A 21,233-nucleotide genomic window follows, 5' to 3' on the forward strand; every position below is an offset into this window, starting at 1 on the left:
TACTACTACCTGTCCTCCTTTCCCTACACGGGTTAGAACCTACTGAGTGAGGGTTATGTGAGAGAGGCTGCTTTGCACACTTTCCAGGTGTCCTGTTTTTTTTATCTTTGCTTTATCTTGGAAGCGAGGATTGTTATTTAACAGGTAAGGAAAGTAAGATCCAGAGAGTTTTAAGTAATTCTACAAGAGCATGTGGTAGGTCTGGGAATTCAAACTCAGTAAGTCTGATTTCAGAGCCTGCAGGATGCCCTGAAATAATATGTTTATGGCACCCAGCATTCAGGAGGCGATGAATAGGTATTGGATTTCTTCGCTTACCACACCTTTCTGAGCCTCAACTTCCTCATCCATGAACTGGGCCGGTGACGTGTGGCCTTAGTTACAGGGAAGCCGCTGTGATTAAGGCCACGGTTACAACAGTTATGCACTTTCCCTGGTGCATTTTGATTCCCGCCTCCCACTGTAGTTAGCATCACTGATTGGCTAAATACTGTCACATGACACACCTCTGTGCCAACATGGCGGCACCCAGGTCCTAATGCAGAAAATGTGCATCAAGACTTAACTCAGTTCTCGGTTTCGGAAGAGAAAGTGAGGAGACCCTGGGCGGCGAGGGGAGGGATCCGGGGCAGGGGCGAGTCCACTCGAGGAGTTACGGCTTTTCAGGGGCCTATCCTCAGAAGACCGGGTATGGTGTCAGCTTACCGAGGCCACAGGGTCTCATCCTCTTATTTTACAGACGTGTAGGCCACCCGGCCCGGGAACGCAGCTCTGTGATCCTCTCTATGCCCTCCCGATCCAGGCTTGGAGGGCAGAGGCTACAGCGGATGTCCCGTGCGAGGGTCGTTTTGTGGGTAAGCCTGACTCTCCGCTCCGCCCGCGGTCTTTGTAGAGTCCGGTCTATGGAGGGGCAGCCCCAAGGGTCGGCGAATCCAACCGCGATGGTGAACAGCACTGTGTCTTGTGGAGAAAAACTCCCACCTGAGGCCCAGGAGACGACGGTCACCGAGGGGGCCGCCAAGATCGCCTTCCCCAGCGCCAACGAAGTATTCTACAACCCAGTGCAGGAGTTCAACCGAGACCTGACGTGAGCAGGGGTCTGGGGTCAGCTTGGTAGAGGGCAGTGCGTTTGTGAAGTGAGGGGGTGTAAGCTGAGCCTTCGTCTCCTACAGATGTGCTGTGATCACAGAGTTTGCTCGCATTCAGCTGGGGGCCAAAGGAATCCAGAGTGAGTGGAGGTCTAATTTCCAGGTGGGTGGGGGTCACACAGAGCTCTCTCCCCGCCCAGCTTCCTCTCCCCTGAAGCCCAGAAAGGCTCCAGCCACACACCAGACCCTGGGCTCTGCCCCTTTAACCTTCTCCTAGGCACTTTGGGGAAGATTTTCTTTCGTGAATCTAATGTATTCTGAAGAGTAGAGGAGGTTTGTCAGAGAGAGCCTTGATAGCCCCTGACTTGTGTTTTGGGGTGGCTGCAGTCAAGGTGCCAGGTGAAAAGGAGGTGCAAAAGGTGGTGGTGGATTTGTCAGAGCAAGAGGAGGACAAGACTGAACTGAAAGATGGTGCAGACTTGGCCCCAGGAAATCAACCTCAAACAGCCACTGTGGGGGAGATCTGTGAGGTGAGGCCTGGGCAGCCCTGGAGTTCAGTGGGTGACAGAGGAAGAAAGGCTCCTGGCAGAGCGGGTTGGGGGAGAGCTGTAGGAAGAAGGCGGTGGGGGCTCCAGCAGAGAATGCAGGTTTTAATGTAAGTGGGGCTCCCTGCTTACTCCAACAGGGAGGCCTGAGGGTTCTGGAGGGCTTGGCAGCCTCAGGTCTTCGTTCCATTCGCTTTGCCCGAGAGATACCTGGACTCCGATTCGTGGTTGCCAACGATGCCTCTGCTCGAGCTGTGGATCTCATACGCCATAATGTGCAGCTCAACGAAGTGGCCCACCTGGTACAGCCCAGCCAGGCAGATGCCCGGTAGGTTCTGGGCAGCAGAGTCTGGCTGCTAGAAAGTGCATTCTGGAGCAAGGCTGCTGGAGTCAAATCCTGGCTGTGTCATATTCTTGCTCTGTGACCTTGGGAGAGTGCCTTAGCCTCTCTGAGTCACAGTTTCCTTGTCTATAAAATAACAATTTTACAGGGGTTGCCATAATGATTAAATGAGAGATAATACTTGTGTAGCCTGTGCTCAGTGCCAGAAATAAGTACCATTATGGTGTCCATTTGAAACTTCTTGTACTTATATGCATTCAAATGAACCAGCTTACATCCACTATCTGCTATGTGCCAGACACCGTTCTCAGTACAGGGAGTGCATCAGTAAACAATACAGACAAAAACCCTGAGCTTGTGGAGTTCACATTCAAATACAGGGGTCAGCAGACTATAGCTTGCAAGGCCCACAGCGAGGGTTTTTGTGGCCTGCCACCAAAGGATGTTTTTTACGTTTTTAAAGGCTTAAAAAAAGATCAATCTGTAATAGGGACCATATGTGGCCTATAATGCCTGAAATATTTACTGTCTGACCCTTTACAGAAAGTAAATAAGTAAAAAATACTTGCTTTTCTGACCATATTAAAGTCTAATAGGAAACACAGCGGGTAACAAATAATTATGACAAATAAGTAAATTACATAATAAATTAGAGGTGAGAAGACTCTGGAAAAAAATAGAGGGTAGAGGGGATAGATGAAAGTGGTGAGGGGGGTTGCAATTTTGAAAACGTCATCAGGGTAGGCTATGTTAAGAAGGTAGCATTTGCTTTTCCTTACCTGCAAAGGGAAATATAATTCCAAATCCATGGAGTTGTTCTGGAAGACACCTTCCACCCCCATTGGAAGATTATGTGATTAAATTAGTTAATGTGTCTGTAAATTGATTGAAACAGTGGCAGGCAATATGTGCTCCATTAGTATAGCAGGTTTTGGAATAATGTCATCATAATATTGAGGAGAAAAAGAAAATTCGATTCCCGGCCAGGGCCACTGTCTGTATGGATTTGGCAGGTTCTCCCTATATCTATGTGGGTTTTCTATGACAACTCGGTTTTCCTCCCTCCCCCTAAAATGTTCACATGAGGTGAACTGGCGTGTCTACATTGTCCCAGTTTGAGTGAGTGTGAGTGGATGTGAGTCACCCTGCAATGGAAGGGCATCCTTTCCAGGGTGGATTCCTCCTTGCATGTCGAGCTGCCTGGGTAGACTTCAGCCAACCATGACCCTGAACAGGATTAAGTGAGGTGGAAAATAACGATGACGTGTTTTTGTTAATTTTTCTTAAATGTAGAGCTCACAATTATTTCAGTGTTTAATATTAGAAGTGTTTTGAGACTGTATTTAGAAATTGAGTGATGTTTTTGTGAGACTGGAAATAAGCTGTAGGAGCTTAACTTTTTTTTTTTAATTGATTAGAGAGTGAGAGAGAGAGAGAGGAAGGGGGAGGGAGAGACAGACATTGACGCGTTGTTCCACCCACTCATACACTCAGTGGTTGATTCTCGCACGTGCCCTGACCAGGGATCAAACCTTTGCGTGTTGGGTTGACATTCTAACCAACTGAGCTACCCAGCCAAGGCTTGAACATAACTCCCGTTTAGATCAGTTAATCCATGGTAAGATTGGTTTTGTTACATGTCGTTTTGCTTAAAGTTGCAGTTTTCAAGAGCCTATGGTAATGTTAAGTGAGGACTTACTGTATTGTCTGTTGTTATCGCCATTGTTAGAGATGGACAGAATGAGGTCCGAGGGGAAAAGGCTGTAAGTTAGCAAATGGCCAAGTCAGGATCTAAGCTTGGGCAGCTGGCCCCAAGTCCGGCCTAAACTATCACACTGCATGATTGAACATGTGTAGGGAACAGAGCAGGTCCCTGGTGCAGGGGGCTGAGGACCTGGCCCTCTCACCCCCAGGATGCTGATGTACCAGCACCAGCGGGTGTCGGATCGGTTTGAAGTCATTGACCTGGACCCTTATGGCAGCCCTGCCCCTTTCCTGGATGCAGCTGTGCAGGCTGTGAGTGAAGGAGGTGAGGTCAGGCTCACCCAGTGGTACAGAGCAGGGCTTGGGGTGTTTGAAGGATCCTCACTGTCCAGTGCTTCCCTGTAGGCTTACTGTGTGTGACCTGCACGGACATGGCAGTGCTGGCAGGGAACAGCGGGGAGACATGCTACAGCAAGTATGGGGCCATGGCCCTCAAGAGCCGGGCCTGCCACGAGATGGTAAGGCCCCCCAACAGCCCTTCCCACCCCCCAGACCTGCTCAGCTTCCTCCAGGCATCCAGAACCAGATCCATGCCAACATGACAATGACAAGTACACAAGTACATCTTTAACTAGCATAGTCCCTAAGAGCATGGGCTTCCAGTCATGGTCATTTGGAGGGGCAGTGGCTTTGTCCAGGGTAGGAGTGGTGGTTACACCATTCTTTCTTGTAATCTCTATTTTAACAACTTGCCAAAATTGTCTGTTTAAGGCAGTTTTTCCAGGTCTGGGTTCAGCTCTGGGTTCAAGTCCTAAATTTGCTGGTAGCTCTGAGCAAGTGACTTCCTCTTTCTGGGCCTCAGTTTTGGTATCTGTCGGGATACCATTGGGTTTCTGTGGGAATTCAAGAAGGCAGGGGCAGGCTACCTTGACAGGCTGGGAAAGGAGGGGCTCTGTCCTTGTTCCTTAAGGGCCCTGTCATCAGATCAGACTGGGAAACACTGCCTCATTTTCTGCGTTAGTGTGTCACGGCAGCTCCCTAGCACAGAGAAGACCCCATTAGTTCTGGAACACCCAGTGTCCCCACTTCCTGCTGACCAAGCCCATGGTGGCAGGACCATAGGTCTTTGGACCACATTGGTCATGCTGATGGTGCTAATCGGAATAGGTTCCACTTACTGGGCGTGTGTGTTCCTAAATCGCTTAATGCTCCCAGCAGGGCAATAGAGACAGAGACTGTTGTGATTTTACAGATGGGGAATTAAACACTTACTTGCCAAGGTTCACACAGCCAGGATGCTCAGGGCTGGGCTTGGAACTCATGGAGCCTGCCCTGACCCTGTGCTGTGAGCACCTTGTTCAGAGGCAGTGCTGACAGCTGATGTCCACCCCCACCCTCACCCCCAGGCCCTGAGGATTGTCCTACACAGCCTAGACCTCCGTGCCAACTGCTACCAGCGCTTTGTGGTGCCACTGCTCAGCATCAGTGCTGATTTCTATGTGCGCGTTTTTGTTCGTGTCTTCACTGGCCAGGCCAAGGTCAAGGCCTCAGCCAGGTTAGCCGGGGGTGGGGTAGGCACTGGGTGTGGGATTGAGAGAGTCAGCAGAGCCTTTTCCTGAGGAAATAGGGTCCTAAAGGGGACCAAGTCAGCCTGAGGGAGGAGTTGGGGTGTGGTGGCCACCCCCGTTTCCCCCACAGCAAGCAGGCGCTAGTGTTCCAGTGTGTTGGCTGCGGAACCTTCCACCTTCAGCGCCTCGGCAAAGCATCAGGGGCCTCTGGTGGACGGTGAGCAAGGGTGAGCCAGGAGGGAGGTAAAGCGGGCTTCCAAGGGTTGTTGCCCCCTAAACACCTCTCTCTATGCAGAGTCAAGTTTTCTGCAGCTTGTGGTCCCCCCGTAGCCCCCGAGTGTGAGCACTGTGGGCAGCGGCACCAGGTAGGGCCACGCTGGGGTTAGGCGAGGGGGTCACAAGGGTCCTGGTATTTCCCTTCTTGCCCTTCTGGCCCCGTGTGTCTGCAGCTCGGTGGTCCCCTGTGGGTGGAGCCAATCCATGACCTGGATTTTGTGAGCCGTGTCCTAGAGGCTGTGAGCACCAACCCTAGCCGCTTCCATACTTCAGAGCGGATCCGAGGAGTCCTGAGTGTCATCACCGAGGTGGGGGCTGGGCTGAACACGATGGGGGCTCACCTGTATCCAGCTTCCTCCATCTGTCCCACACACATCCCGTTGTCCCCTGTGGCAGGAGCTGCCGGACGTGCCTCTGTACTACACACTGGACCAGCTGAGCAGCACCATCCATTGTAACACACCCAGCCTCCTGCAGCTGCGGTGAGGTCCAGGGAGGAACAGAGCCTGAGTGCTGGGTGCCCTGGGCAATTGAGGGCCTTTTTGGGCCAGAGTTCCTCATAAAATGGAGATCAGATATCACTTACATCCGGGGTGTCTCATGTGTAAGTGCTTAGAATGAAGCTCAGAGGCCAGGACTGACTATTACAATCACTGGCATTATACCAGCCACACAGTCACCATGAGACATGCAGCCAGCCTCACAGGTGCAGTCAACATGATCCTCCCACACATGTCAGCACTGACTTTGAGGTCTAACCTCCCCTCATGGCTCCTCTTGGTCCCCAGGTCGGCCCTCCTCCATGCTGGCTTTCGGGTCTCGCTCTCCCATGCCTGTAAGAATGCTATAAAGACGGATGCCCCGGCCTCAGCCCTCTGGGATATCATGCGCTGCTGGGTGAGGGCCAGCCTGACCAGATGGGGGCTGAGAGGGCAGGGCATGGGCAGGTTTGTCATCCCCTGGTCTCTGACCTTTACCTTCCAGGAGAAGGAGTGCCCGGTGAAATGGGAGCGGCTGTCTAAGACCAGCCCGGCCTTCCGCATTCTCAGTGTGGAGCCCAGGTAACAACACGACACTTCTGCCACAAGCATGGATTCTCACATGCGTGCAGATGACACAGACACTTCCCTACACAGACACATGCTCATTCTTCAAGTGAGATCCAGAATCCACCTTCTCCCACCACTTCTCGCCCTCTTCCTCTGCCCCACCCTGGTCTGGCCCCATCACTGCTCACCTAGACCAGTACAGTCCTACCTCTGCCCTGGTTCCCCAGATCCCATCCTCACCCCCTAGAAACTATTCCCCTCACAGTGACCAGAGGGCGCCTGTGAGCATCTGAATCAGATCATGTCCCTCCTCTGCTCAGAACCCTCCATAGCTCCCTCCTCACTCAGTAGAAACCACATTCCACCAGCAAGCCCTGCCCCATCTCTCTGTCACTTTCCTGCCCTCATTTATCCCCCACCCCCCGCTACCTTGGCTCACTCCATACTGGCCTCCGCACTCAAACTCATCAGACACAGCCCCACCCCAGGGCCTTTGCACGGGCTGTTCCCTCTACCTGGAGTGTCTGTCCCCAGCGCCACCAGCCCCCTCCAATAACTGTTCCTTCACCTCCTTCCCCAGTCTCCCCAGTACCTCTACCCTACTGTGTTCTTCCCAAAACGCTTACCTCGTGCCCTAACACATGATTTGCTGATTTCTGATTTATCCCATTGCTTGCCTGTCTTATGTACTACAAGCAGCAGATTGCAAGGACACAATAGGCATTCAATGAGTGTTTATTAAATGAATGAGAGAATCCTGACAGGCAGATGCAGTCTTTCCCAAGTCACCAAGGTGGGCAGGCCCCATGGGTGGTTTGTTGTGCATGTCCAAGTGGCAGTTGGCCCTCAGCCCCACTCAGCCCCACCTCTCCTGCACCAGGCTGAAGGCCAACTTCACCATCCGGGATGATGCCAACCCCAGCTCCCGCCAACGAGGACTCAAGCGCTTCCAGGCCAACCCTGAGGCCAACTGGGGTCCCCGGCCCCGTGCCCGGCCAGGGTGAGTGAGAATGGTGGTGGTGGGACTTGACCAGGGCCTGGGGTGCAGAAGCCAGATGCAGTCCCAGCTGCTCATCTCCCTGCACAGGGGCAAGGCAGAGGGCAAAGCTATGGAGGACAGATGCAGGCTGCTCCAGAATAAGCGAAAGGAACTGGCTGAGGACCCAGCCCAGCGGGCTGCCCGGCTTAAGACATTTCCTTGCAAGAGGTTTAAGGAGGTGAGGCACTCCCTACCCCCCACTGCAGCCCACATGGGTCCCTCTAATGCGACAACGGGCACGCAGGGCTGGGAGAACTGGGGATGGGCAAGTGTATGGGAGTGAGCTCCCTATCCAGGAAAGGAAGACAGCAGAGGCTGCTAAGCTCTGGACTGGGCTTCACACCTACCATCTTCCCAGCAGGGCACCTGTCAACGAGGGGACCAGTGCTGTTACTCCCATAGACTCCTGGCTTCTGAGAGCACTGCTGAAGCTGCACCCACGGACTGTCCACAGATCCCAAACCAGAACTCCCCTGAGCCTGGGGCTACCACTGGTCCAGGTGTAGACTGAGCCAATAAAGAGATTTCACCTTGTCTTGACTCATTTGTCTGAGAGCGGAAGCTGCTTGTGGTTTGTCTGTTCATCTCTCCAGCATGCCTGGGGCCTGTCCCTCTGTCCATCTGAATTAACTCCCTGGGGTAGCTCTGTGCATCTAGAGGTTGGTTTGTCTTGCCCGACTGAGGTGGTGTCAGTGTTTCTGTGTGAGGGGTTCTTATTTTCTGGGGAGTGAGAGGCGCTTAGGCACCTGGTTGCTGACGCCTGCGGTTCCCCAGGCGGCCACGGGGTGGCAGCCGTGCGATCGTGCCCACGGGGCCTTATGCACCCCCTTCCGCTGGCGCTGGCGTGCTTCTGGACACAGGCGCGCGCAAGCGGGTGCCACTGAACTCCCACGTGGCCTCTCGCCGCCACCTCTTAGCTGCCTGGTTTCTCTGGCCCAGCTCCCTGCAGGGCCGCGGTTACGGAAGCCAGACCGGAACCAGGGGCCTTGGGCATCCGCTCCAGACCAGGTGCTTCCTGCCCTGTGGCCCCTCGGGCGGGGGTGCTCACCGAGGCACCAGGCAGGCTGCTGCGTCCTCCCCACAAGGGCAAGTCTTAGCAACGTTAACAGAAAGGCCTGCGGCAGAGCCCCCACCCTGCCACGCGATAGCTGTGGGACCCCACAGGTACCCTTCACCTTGCTCCATCCCCAAGAATAAAATGAACCTGATCCTAGAACTGGCTTTGTGCACACATAAACGTTCACTCAGTGCTTAGAACTGGACACTTGCTTCCCTGGGAAAGTGGGATGGTTGGTGGTAGCGTCCTAGTACCATCTGGTTCCTGGGAGGATAGCGGTAGTGTGGGCAATGAATGGAGCTGAGGGCCTGCCTGGGGGCTCACAGTCACCCAGATGGGTGATGCTGGGGATCAAGAACAGTCTTGTCATTGCTACCTAGCTGTAGCCAGGGCCCCTCCCTTCTTAAGGCTCCATCTGGGTCTTGAGTTTCACTACCACCCAGGACATTCACCCAACACCTCTTTATCACCATTCACCCTAAAGTGGCCTGGCTGTGGGATGAGGGCCAGGGACCACCCAGTTGGGGCTACGAGACCCTATGACCTAGAGCACCAGGATTGTGAGGGCATGCTGGGGACACCTATTGGAAGGTTCTAGCAGCCCTGGCAACAAAAGAAATCTCCCCCAGCTGCAATCCTTCCTGTCACCCTTCTGGGCCTGGAAAGGTGGTGTAGATAGCACAGTGGGGACCAGGACAGCTGCTCAGGCTGGACACCCATGATCAGACTGTCAGAACTGCCCTCACACCACTGCCTCACTCTGGGGTGGGGGTGGTAGAAAGGCTGGGAGGGGCCCTGTAAAAAGAGGAACCAGGCAGGGGGAGGAGAGAAGAAGGGGGCCCCTAGTCACGAGCCCCAGCAAGGCCGGAAAGGCCTCTCCACCCCCATCAGCACAGACATAACTGGTAGTGTTCAAAGCCATAGGCCAGACCCAAGTGACACAGGAGACCATTGCTTTTCTGCCTGAGTTTCCTCTCTGCATCTGGGCACCTCACACCCACCTGTGCACTGGGGCTGGGTCCTTGGAGGGCCAGTGTCGGGAGGACAGAAGGTGAAGCCCTGAGGGGTGACAGCCAGTCCTGCCCGCCCACCTGGGGCAGGGCCAGAGGCCGATCTCAGAGATCCCCGCCTGCTGGTTTCCTCCGGGGTCAGCTTGACTCCTTATCAGTCTTGGCCAGGCGGCCAGGCCCTTATCTGTGCTGGCCCAGCATCCTCCAGCCACTGCGCCAGGGGTAAGAGGGAGGAAACCAGCCACCGGGGGCGGGGAGAGGGAGGGCTGGCCCTGGAGCCGCTCACTTTTCCTCTAGGGACCCACGCTGCTGCCATCACGAGGCCCCAAGGCCCTTGGGAGACCAGGAAGAGGTGAAGCCCAGACAGGGGGGCCAACTGCCTGGGGCACAGAGTGAAGAGGCTGGAAGGAGCAGGACCGAGGAGCCTGGCCTGAAGCAGGAACCATATCCTTGTCCTGACCGACAGAGCCAGGGCACACACCAGGCAGAGGGACCAGCGCCGGGGTAAGAGGGGAGCAGCCTGAAGATGGGGGAATCCCTGACCCACCTGCATTCATTCACCTGCAGGAACCAACTAAGCAAGAGGCCAGGCCAGCTTCCCCCGGACCCAGCTAGGGAAGACAGGGCAGAGGGACCAGGGTTCCTGATATTGCTGGGACACTCTAGGCCATGGAGCCAAAAGTAAACAAGGACATCTAAATAGGGTGCAAAAGGGGGAATGCAGATAGGTGGGGAGGGTGGTGAGGGGGTCACCAGGGCCAAGAGGAGGATTAAGGCGACTGTATGTACTGGGCAATGCCAGCATTTGGGGTCACATTGTCAGCGGTGGGGTCACAGGATTAGTGAGGGGGACATTTTCAGTGAGGATGGTGATCACTAGAGTGATTATGGAGGAATTTCAGGGTCTGACACAGAGGTGATGGAAAGAACCTCAGGGTCCTAGATGAAGACCACAGGGTGTGCCTGGGTGGGAGCAGGGGGGTCAGTGAAGGACCAGAGTCAATTATGCAAGGATTTCAAGGACACACAGTGTCAATGAAGGGTGTGAGGATCAGACCTATGGTTCCCAGGGTTCATCGTGTGTCCCTTGCCTTGCCCCTCCCTCCAGACTCCAGGTGAGAGGTGATTCTAGAAGAAGGGAATTTGCTCAGGGTTTGGGCAGATGAGGCCCTCATGGGTCACAAACAACTCAGAGATGGCACTGCTGGGCTCATCAACTAAACAGCATCTCACTGGGCCCCTCCTGCCCTTGTATCAGACCCTCCTCCCACATTCTGGCAGTTTCTGGACCTACTCCCTCACCCGCCTTTGCCCACTGAACTGCCCCCCGCCCCCCCTCAACTAATCCCTTCCATCGGAGGGCTCTGTTGAGCTAAGGGGGTGTGTGGCATCTGATCCCTCCTCCCCACTGGCTTCCTTCCCTTCCACAGGTGAGCACCCCTGTGGGGTCCATGTGCCCGCCCCAGGCCCAGGCAGAGGTGGGCCCCACCATGACTGAGAAAGCTGAGATGGTGTGTGCTCCCAGCCCAGTGTCTGCCCTGCTCCCCAAGCCTTCCTCACCCGGGCCTTCAAAGGCAGAAGAGGTGGGCCACAGAGGCGCCTCATCCCCCAGGCTTCCCCCCGGTGTCCCAGTGATCAGCCTGGGCCACACTAGGCCCCCAGGAGCAGCCATGGCCACTACAGAGCTGAGTGCCCTGCGGCCCCCGCTGTTGCAATTCTCCGCCCTGGGAAGTGCCCCAACCCCTCTGGCCCTGCATTATCATCCTCACTCCTTTCTCAACAGGTCAGTGGGGGGCTGGGTCTGGGTAAATCTGGGGCCAGAGTCATTGCCCACAAGGCATTAGTGACCCATGAACCCTTACAGCCTCTACATTGGGCCGGCAGGGCCTTTTAGCATCTTCCCCAGCAGTCGGCTGAAGCGGAGACCAAGCCACTGTGAGCTGGAGCTGGCTGAGGGTGAGTATGAGTTTGTATCTGCATGGGGTCCTCATTTGCCCCATATCTTTCCACAGGGAGGGGTGCTGCCAGTGCACACAGATACACACACAGGACAGCCCACACAGGCTTCGGTACTCATGTTACAACCATGTGCAAAACCACAGGCCCACAGCCAGTCCCACACAACCAGTCACCCAGCAAGCCACAAAGAGTCCTGGCAAACACAGCACAGGGGCCACAAAATGACAGCGCCACTTGCATGCACAGCCACCCAGGAAGCAGCCACATGACAACCACCATGCAAGAGACAGACATGGGACCACAGCCACACAGGAGACAGCCAGCCACACAACCACAGCCACTTAGGACCATGGCCACACAAGAGTCAGCCACACAACCGCAGCCATGTATGACACAGCCACATGGCAACAATCACAACCACAGCCATTTAGACAGACCGCAAGTCACACAGCCACCTGAGACAAGAACAGGGTCACAATCACAATAAGAGTATCTCTCAAGACCCATAAGCACCTCTGGTCAGACACAGGGGCACACTCAGAATGAGGACTATAGGGACAGCTTGCCAGACTGGCAGCCCAAGGAAACATTTCCCTAGGGAATACCAGGCACTGACATACAGGTGCAGACAGTCAAAGGCACAGAGGCTACAGCCTGACCTGTCCTTGTCTAGATTCTAGATGGCTGAGGGTGGGGGATGGGCAGGCTTGCTAACCAGCAGGGGAATCACAATGGATCCTACATGTGGATACCTTTGGTGGGGAAAGCCTCAGCTCACTGCCTGTGTGGAAGTCCCCACCAGAGTGCTGGGTGCTTTAAGGGAGGGCAAGAGGGGCGCCCCCTCAGTGCCAACCTCTCTCCTCCTGTCTGCAGGGCAACAGCCCCAAAAAGTGGCCCGGCGCGTGTTCACCAACAGCCGAGAGCGCTGGCGGCAGCAGAACGTGAACGGTGCCTTCGCTGAGCTCAGAAAGCTGCTGCCCACGCACCCGCCCGACCGGAAGCTGAGCAAGAATGAGGTGCTTCGCCTGGCCATGAAGTACATCGGCTTCCTGGTGCGGCTGCTGCGAGACCAGGCGGCTGCTTTGGCAGCAGGCCCCGCCCCACCCGGGCCCCGCAAACGGCTGGCTCACCGAGGCTCGGAGGACGGCGCCCGCCGTGGGCCTTGTTGCCGGGCCGAGGTGGTGGCGCGCCGGCAGCCCGCACCCCCGGCCTGCCCCAACGACAGCCCTGGTGGGGCGGCGCGCCCCATCAAGACGGAACAAGCAGCCGTGAGCCCGGAAGTGCGGTGACCTCTGAGGTAGCCTCTGCGCAGAAAGGCACTGGGAACTCAGCCGCTGGCCGTCGAGGAAGGGGTGGACCACACACTGCACTTACTCTGGAGCGAAGTCCCCCGCAGAGGGGCCAGTAAAGACATACCGTACAGGGAAAAGGGCCGCGGGTCTGGAATGGCGACCATCGGCCCCCAGGGGCCCTGCAGGCCCTTTTATCACCCATCTTGCACTGGAAGTGGCCTTGCCCGCATCCTCCTCCTGGAGGCCAGGTCCAGGAACCAACATGGCAGAGCGGTCGTCGGACCCAAGTGGCGCCTTTTTTTTTTTTTTTTGCTGACAAGCGGCTCACTGAGACGTGGGGAGGGGGCAGGAAAGCCTTCCTTTTCTCGCCGACGCCCCCTCCCGGAAACTCAGGGATATGAGCACCTCGATGGCATGGTCAGGGAGCCTGGTGCGCAGAGTCCCCGCGGGGCCCCACCCCACCTAACCCGAGCAGGCCCCGCACGATCGCGTTAGGCAAGGCTCAGTTGCTCTTGCTTTTGTTTTTCTTTATTTCTTTATTTCACATACACATTAGCCATTCAATGGAGAAGCCGGAGAGAGTCAGGCAAAGATGGTATAACAGAAGCGCAGTGACGGGGGCGGGGTGGGGCAGGGCGGAGAGGGGACAGACGGGCTGGCTGCCTACTTGCATTCCGCTAGGACACTGAAAACCCAGAAAACAAAACAGACAGTAAACTACCCTTGTTTCTTATGTATCTCAGTGCAGAGACGGGGGTGGAGGGCAGAGAGAGGGGGAGACCAGGCTGAAGGAAGAGGAGGGGAGGACAGGGGACGCTAAAGGGAAGCACACCAAATCCATTAGTACTATATATAGAGATACTCGTATATACTGCGTTTCTTAGCCTAAGAAGAAACTTGTTTGACGGGACGGGCGGCCTTTGCGGTCCGCGATGCTGGTGCTGGTCGGGCGCACGGATCTCCCGGGAGGGTCCGAAGCGGGGCTGGCCCAGGCTGGCTTGCGGGGGGGATAGGGGGGCGCCCCGAAGGTAGGTGGGTGAGGGGAGCAGAGGCGGGGCTGGTATGCCCCTCGGGCTCTCGATTGGGGGACAAAAGTTCTCGTGACTTTATTGCTCCTTAATTTTCTCTTGTGTGTGTGTGTGTGTAGGAGAGGGGGTCCGTTTAGCACGGTCGAGGTGGGGAAGTCGTGGGTCGTCTGAGCCACCCGGCCCCTCTGGGACCCAAAGCGCGGCGTCCGCTCCGCCAGCACGGGGGTGAGAACAAGGCACTAGGTCTGCCGGCCAGCGCGGGGGCGGGTGTGTAAGGCAGTTGACAGGGCTGGTTGAGGGGTGGGGGTGGGCTGTGTGCGTGCGTGCGCGCGCAGGCCTGGGCGAATCGATCTGTCAGTTCGGCTGGTCCGGTCCTGGAGCGTCGAGCCTTTCCCGTGCTCCCCGTAGGGTGACGGGGTAGGGGTGAGGTGGGGGGAATGATGTTGAGTCGGGGGCGCCAGGGCAGGGCGGGGAGGAAACTACCAACTTGCTGAGCGCGCTCCTGATAATGCTGGTGAGGGTCAAGTTGGCGTCTGGCTCAAAGAAGGGCGCTCAGGGCGGAGAGGGAGGGAGGGAGGGGACATTTGTTCGTTGGCATTGACCTCTGCGGGGGTGGGGCTGAGACCCCCGCCGCGCCCCAGTGCCTGGATGGGATGGGGCGAGGAGGGGGCGCCAACCCCGGGGAGGGGACGCCCGGGGAGACCCGCGGCCAGAGCAGCTCCGCCGCTGGGCGCACGCCGCTGTCCCGTTCCGTTAAACTCAACAAGGAAGGGATATGCGTGTTCCTAACAAGTGCAGGATATTTAATTGATCATAAACTTATGTATAATAGTTTGTGGGTTTTTAAAAACGTACTTTATAATGTAAGAAGCACCAGGGTTTTTATATTGAATTATCTTAAAAATAATTTTCTCTCGTCCTTTTCCTTTTAGATCTTGTGTTGGTTTTTTTTAAATGTTCAGGTATTTTTTTAACTCTAAAATGTGAACGTTTCCTTCAGCCCTCCCACCGAAACCGAGAACGAACGACGAAACAAATAAAAACCCCAGATCATTCTTGTCAACGCAGGAAAACGACTTAAAAAAAAAAAAACAAAACTGAAAACGAACAAAAAAAAGAAAAAAAAAAAAAAACACTCAGCTTTCGTTATCCCCGCGAAGGGCGGGGCAGGCCCGGTTCTTTTAGCGTCCCCAGAGCCGCGAGGACATTACAACAAAAATAGAATTTTTCTTAACAATCTCTTAACATACAAAGATAGGAAAACTCTCTGATGCATTGCACTTGGTTCAATGAAAAAAAAAGTTCATTTCCCCCATATATATTTTTTTGTTTTTTTGTTTTTTCTCTTCTAACACGTCCCCACATCTCCTGTGGCCCTCGTCGCCTCTCGCCTGACCCTCACAGCGACACTTGGGAACGGAGCGACCCCCAACCCCTGCCAGCCCCGGCGCCCCACCGGGCGCGCTGTGTCCCGGCCCAGCTGGCCTGCAGCTTCCGACCTCGCCAGGGCGGGCGCCCTGCAGACCCCGGCTCCCACCGCATCCGCTGCCCCGATTGTCTTCAAGGGAAGGGGCACGTGCGGCCGGGCAGGGGGTCCCTTCCGCTCCCCTCTCAGCTCTGACCCTGTTTAGCCAACCAAACTGAAAAATCATTGCACTTTGACCGCGCGTCATGCCCGGCCCACCCGGCCCCCCACCCCCGCCCTACTCCCCATGCCTCCCCCCCCCACCCCAGGCTCCGATGGGATCCCCTGTCCCCAACTTCCCAGTCCCCGTCCTCCCAGGGCTGCAAGCGGACGGGGGAGGGCCTTCCTTCAACCTCCATCAAGAGCTACCCCAAGGGCGAGCTACCTTGTGGCTTCCAGCTGGGGAGGAGGCGCCACCCACTGGCGCGTCTGCCTCAAGTGACGGCCCTCTTACCCTCCCCAGCCTCTTCCTACCCCTCCTGCCTTTCCTTGGCCTGCTCCGCCGCAGCCTCACACACTAGATTCACAATAAATAAAACCCATAACCCACCCCTGCGGTGCAATGTTGGGTTGATTGACTTTCGGAGGATCCTGACCTGTGCTTTGTGTTTTCATACAGTTAAGGAAGAGAGAAAGAGAGAGAGGCACAAGGACTTAGAAGGGGTCCAAGGAGCGGGGATGCAGGGAGGAGGGAGTAAGGCACAGAAAGACAAGCCAGAGGGGCCAAGTCACACCCTGGATCTGGGCTGGGCGTGCTCCTGCTCCCCTCCCTCCCAGGGGGGCTTCTGAAGACCCTCTGGACAGGCCCCAACCTTCCCTTGGGGGAGAAGGGGGCTTCAGTTGGGGGGGGGGCTACTTCCTGTGATGTGTTACCGAATTGTTCCCAAGTTGTTCAACTGAGGAGTTCCCAATTGCAACAGCAGAAGACCCGAACAATTAATGCCCCACCCAGAAATAAAGAGTTAAAGACATTACAGCTGAAATCCAGAGAGAAGTGGCCACAGAGGTGGTGTGGTGGGGAAAGTGTGTGTGTGGCGGGGGGAGGCAGAGAAAGCTCTAAAACACGTTTGAAAAAGGACGACACCCAACACCCTCCAAAGGAACTGAAAGTGGGCAAGCAGGATGCCTACCTAGCACAGGTGGCAGCTCTAGCCCAGGGCAGCGGGAGCTGCCCTTCCTCCTTGCTCGGCTCCAGGTCCCCTTTCTCCTCCACTCTCCGGCCCGACCGCAGCAAAGGTGTCTGCGTGAGGGGCAGGGGCAGGGACCGATGGGGTGGCAAAAGGGCACCTGCATGCGGGCTGGGGTGTGGGGGCGACCTGGGGCCCGTCTCCCCTCACTTGGGCCAAGGCAGGAGGGAGACCTTCCTGGCCTGCCTGTGCAGAGAGGGAAGAGGGGCCTGTCCCATGCTGGGACTGGACCTTTGAGAACATTCTTACTTTTTCCTGTGGACTGTACAGAGGGGCCTGGGGTCCTGGGAAACTAGCCCTGTGGCTCACGGTGGAGTGGCAGAACACCCTCCATTTCGGGACCATGAAACTAGCTCCAGAGGATGCCCCCTGCTCACAGGAGGTGGGGCTTCTAGCCCAAGGGTGGGGCAGGGGGACTCAGAGGCCAACCTGCCTCACCCCTTCCCAGCAGGGGGTGGGTGGTGGAAGAAGCCAGAGGCAAGGCAGTTAGGGAGGGCAGGGGCTGGAGGGGAGGACCCTCTGGATCTGCGTCCCACATCTTTGCAAGCTAGTCCCTAGTGAAGCTCTGGCCCAGCTGAGGGTGGGGTTCTCCCAGGAAGGGCAAGGGTCGGGGACAGGCCCCTTCAGAATGGTGCTGGTTGCTTTGTTTGGGGATTTCATTCCTTTCCCCAGAAGACCAGGACGGGATGGGGGAGGAAGGAAGTTCTGCTGCATCCTTTCTTTCTTTCTGTCCTCTGCTTCGCAGAGTCCGTTTTGCATGTTTCTTTCTGCTTGGCTGCTGGTGCACAGCTCCACCGAGACCTCTTCCGAGGGCTCTCAGAGAACTGGGCTGCTTCGGGGGGCCTGCAGGGGTCCCTGGGCTGGAGGAGAGAAGGGCTGAGTGGCTGACGACATAATTTTTGCTTTTCGGTGGGGCTGGGCTGGGGGATATTTTTTCCACGTCTCAAAATTTCTTCTCCCCCCGTTTGAGGAACCTCTTCTTTTCATTTTGTCATTTCTTTTGTCGATCTTATCAGAGGAACCAGGACTGAAGCAGGACAAAAAAAGAGGCAATATTGAGAACAGCAGGGGCAGGTCCCTTTTCACATCCACCTGGCTCTGACTGCAGGTGGCTCCCAAGGTCCCTGGAGGGTCCAGCTCCAGCAGAGCCAAGGACACCAACACCCCACCCAGAGGTACACCCCTATTCTGTCAATCCCTCCTATGGGAATCCTGTCCCCTAAGAGACCCTGCCTCCCAGTGCTAGCGTCCAGCTGGCCTTCCCGTGGGCACCATGCCCAGTGGGTAGGACCCCCGTGGCTGGCGCTGGCAAAAGCATAGACCTGGGATCTGGCCATGTTTCCAATTGTTTAGGTTTTTGTGTGGGTCCTGGAGGGTGAGGAGGATGCCAGGCTGAAGCTTTTGTCTCCAGAGGGGTTTGGGGAGTGGGGTGGAGGTGGCCTAGCTTCTTGCTGAGTTTTCTTTCTGTCTCTTTGGACTAAAAGCAAAAATTCCCATCTGTACACCCTAGCCAAGGTCCCACAGGCTGAAAGGCCAGAGAGAGAGGGACACCACATGGCTTCAGTCCCTAGCCTTGCTAGTCCTGAGGGAGAAGCCCAGTAGATGCACACCCGCCCCCCCATCCTCTACCCTTAAGGTATTGATTTTCAACTGGTGTGCTGAAAGAATTTTTAAAACATGCACTACCTGACTAGTTAGGGGCAATGACCTCTTTTCCCTTAGATTATCAAATAAAATGACAACAGCCAACACAATAGCCATCCATTGTGAATGAATCCAAATTATACCTACTTTTGTCAGACTGGCAAAAGAATAATTTTTTTTTTTTGGTGTGCCGCAGAATTTAGGTGATTAGTTTATATGTGCCATGAAATGAAAAATGTTGAAAATCGCTGCGGTAAGGCAATAGCGCTGGGGAAGTACCTCAGGCTCCCTAGGGCAGGTGTCACTTCCCTCAGGATGACAGCAGGGGGCGCTGCTTTCCCACAAACGGGCCTTGGTAGCCAGGAGCACAAAACACCCAAGGTGGATGCCCCCTTCCCCACTCCCCATCATGAGCTGCCTGGGAATGTCCTTCACCTACAGCTCTGGCCCCACCTTGTGGCCAAGGGGTGGGTGTAGGGTATTCTCCTCTATGGTCTACCGTGTCTATGTATGCCTGGTGGTACTTGGGGCAAAAAGGGGGTCCCTGAAAATGCATAGAGCCTCTTCCCAGGCTCTGGGTCACAGACTTGGACCTTCAGGAGCCAAGCAGAACTAACCACAAAGCACACACCAAGACCTGGCTCATTCTCTCCGCGCTCCTACCCTGCACAGAAGCTAGATAAAGATGGGGTGGCTGACCGGCCCAAGGCCACACAGTCCATGGCTGTGTCAGGACTCAAATGCAGGGGACAGTTGAGAGTTGACGCTCATAGCTGCTATGTGTGATGTGCTCACCCTGCCTTGGGCCATGGCTAACACCTCACACTGAGAGCCTGGGGTGGCTACACCAGCCAACTTTTCAAAAGAATCCAAAAATCTAGACAGAATTCCATGTGAAAATTTAAAACACTTGTTTTTGTCACACAGATTATGCCTGCAGCCCAGACCTGCCCCTCAGGCTCTAGTTTGGGGCTGCAGGCTGTTGCCCACTGTGAGATGGAGACATGGAGTTTTACAGTGAGAAAAGGCCTCAGAGATCATCTAGAACTTTCTGGGTTAATGGACATGTTCTCTATTTGCACTATCCAGCACAGCAGCCACTGGTCCCACATGGCTTCTAAGGACTTGAAATATGGCTAGTGTACGGGAAGGACTAATTTTTTCTCTAGTTATTTAAATTTAAACAGCCACACGTGACCAGTGACTATCTTACTGGATGGTGCACCTGGAGGGCATCTGAAGATGTGGCGGTTGGGGTGCTCTTGGTGTTTACTGGGTGGGCAGAGAGGCTCACCTTCGCCACGTGCTGGACAAGGCGCAGAGGAGACCTGCCTAGAGTCCAATCCTATCAACTGACTAAAGGTCAAATGGAGGCTCATGGGAGGCAGGGGGCTAGCAAGGCCTGGGGGAAACCCAGGCCTGAGGCATCCCCAGTGTGTGTGTGGGGGGGGCAGGGCAATGGCTAGATCCTGGGCTTCCAGTCCTGGTCCTTGGAGGTAGAGAACGGGGTGAGCCATCCCCCCAACACCCAGCTGCCCCTACCCTGCATCAGCATTCTCTGGGACGCCTTTCCCAAGGGGAGGCTACACCAGAACCCTATACCACTGTTCTAGCTGTGAGCCTCCCCATCCTCGTCCCTCTGAGGGAAAAGGGGTTCTGGGGACAACCAAGACATGGAAATCCCTCTTGGTCTCCCTGCCCTTGGCAGACCAAGCCAAAGCCCTATGCTGGTTCCTTTAGGGTCTCCTGAGTTGCACAGCAGTGGGACAACCACCAGTGCTCACACTTGGGGGACTCCCTCAGAAGGGATGACTCCAGTTCCAGGCCTGGAGTTAGGGACAAGGGCAGCTCCAACAGGGTCCCCGGCACCTCCCCAACGGTCCCAGGAACAGGGTTCTGCTGCCAAGTATGAAGTGGCTTTTCTGCTCACCCCTCCCAGCTTCCTGAGCCAGGTCCAAAATTGATTAAAACTAAGTAAAAAGCGCTGCCCAGGGAATGACAAAATTGTGAAAATTCTCTTTTCTTCCTTCACTCTATTGTTCTCTCCCCATCTGGTGCTCCAGAGATCAGCTAAAGTCACTGGTTACTGTGGAAACCGACCCCCACTGTACCCCTGACGCCCACCCGCTGCAGCCTGCCTGCCCCCAGGCCCAAGGGCTCTCCTAGCTAGGCTTGTCCAGCTCTGGTCTGCAAACCCCCCTCCCCCCTGCCCGCCACTGCTGTACACACTTGCCTGCTCCCGGCCAAGGCCTAGCCCCCTTTCAGGGAAAAATGGAAAGCAAATCTGTTTCCCAAACTTGACTCAAACTCTGACTTGGCCCCAACGTCCAAGCAAAGTGAGCAGAGAAAGTGCAGAGGGGAAAGCACATTGAAGCAGGAACGGGGAGGGCTCATGGCTGTGGTCCCGGAGCACAAGAGAGCACGAAAGCAAGCAGGGAAACAGTCAGAGCTGCAGGAAAGAGGGCGGGAGCAGGCAGGGGCGATGGAGCCCTGCAGCCTGGTGCCAGCCCAGAGCTGGGAGGGGAGGCCCACCAGAGGTCCCTTCCCCTGGCACCCCCTCCCGCCCTCTGCCAGCAGGGCTCTCCCGGGCTCCCTGGCACAGAGAGGAGGGGGCTGGCTCCAGCCCCTGCTCAGAGCCATTGTTTTTCTTCTCAACACCCCCAAGTTCAAGTTCATCTGGGTGTTACATCATGTCTGGTTGCTCTTGGAAACCAGACGGGTCAGACGTGACTCCGGGGAAAGGGGGTGGGAAGCTGGAGGGGGCTGAAGTTCCCCTCCCCTCCCCGCCTTGCCACCAGGGAGCTCTGAAGTTTGCCGTTTGACAAAGTTTTTGGCTTTTTTTTTTTTTTTTTGAGTGAGGGAAAGGAAAAGGGAAAAAACAAAACCTCAAACCACACATACAAAACTTCTATCCACCAACTTTCTCTGGACTCAGACCTCAGAGCAGAGAGAGAGCAGGAGCTGAAAGAGGTGCCCCAG

The 21,233-nt window shown here is 55.6% G+C and overlaps 3 protein-coding genes across 9 annotated transcripts in view; 2 read left to right on the top strand and 1 right to left on the bottom strand.

Moving 5' to 3' along the window:
- Nucleotides 1–507: 507 nt before the first annotated feature.
- On the top strand, nt 508–8,152 carry TRMT1 (tRNA methyltransferase 1). The gene is made up of 17 exons (XM_090289752.1): nt 508–591; nt 740–1,087; nt 1,173–1,228; nt 1,476–1,618; nt 1,774–1,961; nt 3,890–4,005; nt 4,086–4,198; nt 5,087–5,235; nt 5,379–5,465; nt 5,544–5,613; nt 5,698–5,832; nt 5,921–6,006; nt 6,313–6,421; nt 6,509–6,585; nt 7,454–7,573; nt 7,661–7,790; nt 7,974–8,152. The coding sequence occupies exons 2-17, from the start codon at nt 786–788 to the stop codon at nt 8,121–8,123; spliced, it is 2,031 nt and encodes a 676-aa protein (XP_090145878.1). The 5' UTR covers nt 508–591; nt 740–785; the 3' UTR covers nt 8,124–8,152.
- Nucleotides 8,153–9,549: 1,397 nt separating this feature from the next.
- On the top strand, nt 9,550–13,212 carry LYL1 (LYL1 basic helix-loop-helix family member). Of its 2 annotated transcripts, none has more exons than XM_090289750.1 (5): nt 9,550–9,901; nt 9,977–10,183; nt 11,110–11,462; nt 11,544–11,635; nt 12,512–13,212. In XM_090289750.1, the coding sequence occupies exons 3-5, from the start codon at nt 11,131–11,133 to the stop codon at nt 12,925–12,927; spliced, it is 840 nt and encodes a 279-aa protein (XP_090145876.1). In that variant the 5' UTR covers nt 9,550–9,901; nt 9,977–10,183; nt 11,110–11,130; the 3' UTR covers nt 12,928–13,212. The 2 variants fall into 2 exon arrangements, with proteins under 2 accessions (XP_090145876.1, XP_090145877.1); XM_090289751.1 differs by having other exon boundaries at nt 9,550–9,720.
- A 4,020-nt stretch (nt 13,213–17,232) lies between these two features.
- The window catches only part of NFIX (nuclear factor I X), a 91,621-nt gene continuing 87,620 nt past the window's right edge, over nt 17,233–21,233 (bottom strand). For all 6 annotated transcript variants that reach the window (XM_090289745.1, XM_090289746.1, XM_090289749.1 and 3 more), the window contains one exon: nt 17,233–17,637. In XM_090289745.1, the coding sequence (XP_090145871.1) occupies nt 17,623–17,637 (15 nt within the window). In that variant the 3' untranslated portion in view covers nt 17,233–17,622. The remainder of the gene's footprint in view (nt 17,638–21,233) is intronic.

This window comes from Furipterus horrens, unplaced genomic scaffold (genome assembly GCF_987537825.1).
Source record: "Furipterus horrens unplaced genomic scaffold, mFurHor1.1.pri manual_scaffold_10, whole genome shotgun sequence".
Lineage (NCBI taxonomy): Eukaryota > Metazoa > Chordata > Mammalia > Chiroptera > Furipteridae > Furipterus > Furipterus horrens.

Excerpts from the sequence above, each read along its gene's own strand:
- TRMT1 (XM_090289752.1), top strand. The coding sequence starts at position 786 with ATGCCCTCCCGATCCAGGCTTGGAGGGCAGAGGCTACAGCGGATGTCC. Across the intron at positions 1,962-3,889 it reads CCCAGCCAGGCAGATGCCCG|GATGCTGATGTACCAGCACC; the intron begins GTAGGTTCTGGG and ends TCTCACCCCCAG. Across the intron at positions 5,236-5,378 it reads AAGGTCAAGGCCTCAGCCAG|CAAGCAGGCGCTAGTGTTCC; the intron begins GTTAGCCGGGGG and ends TTTCCCCCACAG.
- LYL1 (XM_090289750.1), top strand. The coding sequence starts at position 11,131 with ATGTGCCCGCCCCAGGCCCAGGCAGAGGTGGGCCCCACCATGACTGAG. Across the intron at positions 11,463-11,543 it reads CCTCACTCCTTTCTCAACAG|CCTCTACATTGGGCCGGCAG; the intron begins GTCAGTGGGGGG and ends GAACCCTTACAG. Across the intron at positions 11,636-12,511 it reads TGAGCTGGAGCTGGCTGAGG|GGCAACAGCCCCAAAAAGTG; the intron begins GTGAGTATGAGT and ends TCCTGTCTGCAG.